General features: G+C 40.7%; 1 protein-coding gene across 1 annotated transcript; it reads left to right on the top strand.

Moving 5' to 3' along the window:
• Nucleotides 1-296: 296 nt before the first annotated feature.
• On the top strand, nt 297-2,291 carry LOC137734321 (uncharacterized). Its single transcript, XM_068473611.1, has 2 exons — nt 297-1,070; nt 1,170-2,291. Exons 1-2 carry the CDS (start codon nt 297-299, stop codon nt 2,289-2,291), a joined length of 1,896 nt encoding a protein of 631 aa, XP_068329712.1.
• Nucleotides 2,292-3,409: the final 1,118 nt, after the last annotated feature.

The following is a 3,409-nucleotide window of genomic DNA, read 5'->3' as shown; positions in this document are numbered from 1 at the left end:
TTTTTGCACTCTAATTGTTATTTGAATTTGTTGTTATTTTGATAAGTTTGATAACTTTTGGTTGTTATTTATTAGAATGGATTAGATGAGCATAATTTTGACAACTTTTTGTTGTTATTTTAATTTGCTTTTACTATAATAGGTGTTGAAAATTAAAAGATTGCAATCGTGATAGAGTTCGAGGGGTGAAAGATAGAAATTGAAAATTTTGATAGTTATGCCTACATGATAGGGATTGAAAGATTGTAGGCATCTTAGTGTCAACATAATATTTTACCTTCGTAAAGTGGTAAAATATGGACAAGAGTTGGTTGACAATACCCCGAAATTTTGAAGCGTATACAACTGGAATTAATTTGTTTTTGGATCAAGCAGTTGCAAATGGTGTTGGTCCTGATAAGTTTAGATGTCCTTGCAAAAGATGTTGTAATCGATATTCTTTTGTTAGGAACACCATTGTTGAACATCTCATATTGTATGATATGGATAAAGATTATAAAAACGCTTGTTGGCGACATCATGGCGAGCAAAACATTGGAGAGCAAAATGTGGGAATTGGAGAAGAAGAAACAGGAGATGAGGTGATTGGCATGCATGATTTTCTTAATGATGTATTTGTCCAACCATTAACAGAAGAAGGTGTTGGGCCATCTACTGAACCCCCTATTGGGGAAGGGCGTCCAGAAGAGGTGCAGACTTTTTTTAAGTTGCTTGAAGAGGCAGATCAAGATTTGTGGCCAGGTTGTAAGGAGTTTAAGAAATTGGAAGCAGTTGTAAGATTGTATCAGATCAAGTGTTTAGCGGGAATGCCTGACGAGATCTTCACCACTTTACTGGAGTTAATTAAAAGAATGTTGCCTGAAGGGGATTGTTTGCCTGAATCCTGTTATAAAGCAAAAAAACTTATAAATGACTTGGGGCTGTCGTATGTGAAAATTGATGCATGTCCCAATGATTGCATGATCTATTGGAAAGATACTTCAGATTTGACCGTGTGCTCAGTTTGTGGTAAATCAAGATATAAAATTACCAATGCAGAGGATAGCTCGAGGAAAAAGGTCGCAGCTAAGGTTATGTGGTATTTTCCTTTAAAACCACGATTGCAACGCTTTTTTATGTCGAAGCATATGGCTGAACATATGAGATGACATGCAACTGAATGTCCTAAGGATGAGTTTATGAGACATCCTTCAGATTCTCCCGCATGGAAGCATTTGGATAATTTATATCCGGATTTTGCGTCAGAAATTCGAAATGTCCGATTAGGGTTAGCCAGTGATGGATTTAATCCTTTTGGGAAAATGAGGAATGATCATAGCACATGGCCTGTGGTGCTTTCTGTTTATAATTTGCCACCTTGGATGTGCATGAAGCAACCAAATTTGTTATTGTCTTTGTTAATACCAGGACCGCGCAGTCCTGGTAAAGAGATTGATGTATACATGCGTCCATTGATTGACGAGCTGAATGAGTTGTGGGAGGTGGGCATTCCCACTTATGATGCGTTTTCCAACCAAAGTTTTACGATGAAGGCTGCCGTGTTATGGACCATAAGTGATTTTCCGGCTTATGGAATGTTGTCAGGATGGAGTACACATGGTTATAAAGCTTGTCCACATTGCATGCATGATAAAGAATCTATTTACTTGCCAGCGAGTCGCAAGATTTGTTATATGGGGCATCGACGATTTCTTGAAGATAATCATAGGTTTCGAAGGCAAACCATCACTTTTAATGGTCGTCGAGAGCATCGTACTGCACCAAGGCAGTGGACTGGTTTACAATGTCTCGAAGAACTTTCTACATTGAGATTTACTTTTGGAAAACCAAACAAGGATGCTTCAGTTGGGCAACGCAGAAGAAGAGCTTCGAGCAGTACAAGTAGTAACAGTCAGTGGAAGAAGAAATCGATTTTTTATGAACTACCTTATTGGAGGCATCTCTTGATTAGACACAATCTTGATGTTATGCATATCGAGAAGAATATATATGACAGTGTGGTAGGAACATTGCTAGATATAGAAAAGTCTAAAGATGGATTGGCGGCACGTGCAGATCTTGAATTCTTGAACATAAGACATAGTCAACACCCACGTAGAGAAGGAAATAGAACATTTCGACCTCCAGCATTGTTCACATTGAAAAGAGAAGAAAAAACTGCGTTTTGTAAAGTATTGTCTACTATTCGGGTCCCAGATGGATATTCATCAAATCTGTCACGATGTGTGCACGTGAATGAACGAAAAATACATGGGTTGAAATGTAACATCCCGTCCCAAATTTCATTTTAACGTACATGGGAAATTACGATTTTACCCCCTAATTCGTTTTTATCAGATTAGTTTTGTGTAGTATGGTGTGGTGTGTAGGACCACACACACACTCATACACCTCGTTTCACTCTCCCGGGATTCCCTCCCTCTTTTCCCTCATTCCTGTCTCTTCTCTGTCTCTCCTTTCTTTCTTTCTCTCTCTCTCTCTCACTCTCCCCGAGTTCCTCTCTTCTTCTTCCTTCAACACACACGGCCACACATACAAACATACTCAAATCTTCACCAAACAAGAAACCAAGACCACCATCGTGTTCGTGGAGCTGAGAGGAGTCCAGTGGTGCCATTTTCAGGTAAGAATATAGATGTTTTCACGTCGTTTCAACGAGGTCCGTTTATTGCACTGTTCATGCAAACCTAATCTAGCTTGTTTTAGGAGATTCTAAGCTTGTAGATGTGTTTGTGAGGTCCCAAGGAGCCTCGGAGTGGTTCGTTGGGTGAGTTTGGACGTCGGGATCGTCCTGTGCAAAGTTGGCCGAGTTTTGACCTTGAAGACAGGTGAGATTCTTTAATTTTTAGGCCTTAAAACTAGTCTAACGTTGTTCTACTAGTCCTAGGCTTCATCTTGGTATAAAGAACGTGAAATTTGGTTGAAAAACGAAGGAGAAAACAAGGTTTGAAAATTACCCAGTTTTCCGGCGCCGTCGCCGGCGCCGGAGGTTCGCCGGAGAAGAAAGGAGAATATTCCGTTAAGTCTAACGGAATATTCCTAACGGCAGTGACAGAATCCGGTTAGATTTGACGGAATATTCCGTCAGTTAACGGAATATTCCTGACGGCGTCAACTGACGCCGTCAGTGTGCAGTGCACGTGGGCCGCGCGTGGGGGCGCGTAGGTCCGTGCGGGGTCAGGCGCGTGGGGGCGCGTGCGTGGTCCAAAAATTTTTCTAAAATTATGGGTGTGATCCTGAGGTTGTGTAGATCACATTGGTATATTCATTTGTCCAATTTGAGCAATGTATGAGAAGTTATTACGAGAAGTTGCTTAGGTGCTTTTAAATTAATGTTTTCGTAACTTTGTCGCGTATAGGTGATTCGTTTTCCGAAGACGAGCGTACACACTCGAGGCAGGGGGGCTAC

Source organism: Pyrus communis, chromosome 5 (genome assembly GCF_963583255.1).
Source record: "Pyrus communis chromosome 5, drPyrComm1.1, whole genome shotgun sequence".
In the NCBI taxonomy this organism is placed as follows: Eukaryota; Viridiplantae; Streptophyta; class Magnoliopsida; order Rosales; family Rosaceae; genus Pyrus; species Pyrus communis.
The sequence above is the reverse complement of the archived record's forward strand: the minus strand, read 5'-3'. Positions and strand labels throughout refer to the sequence as shown.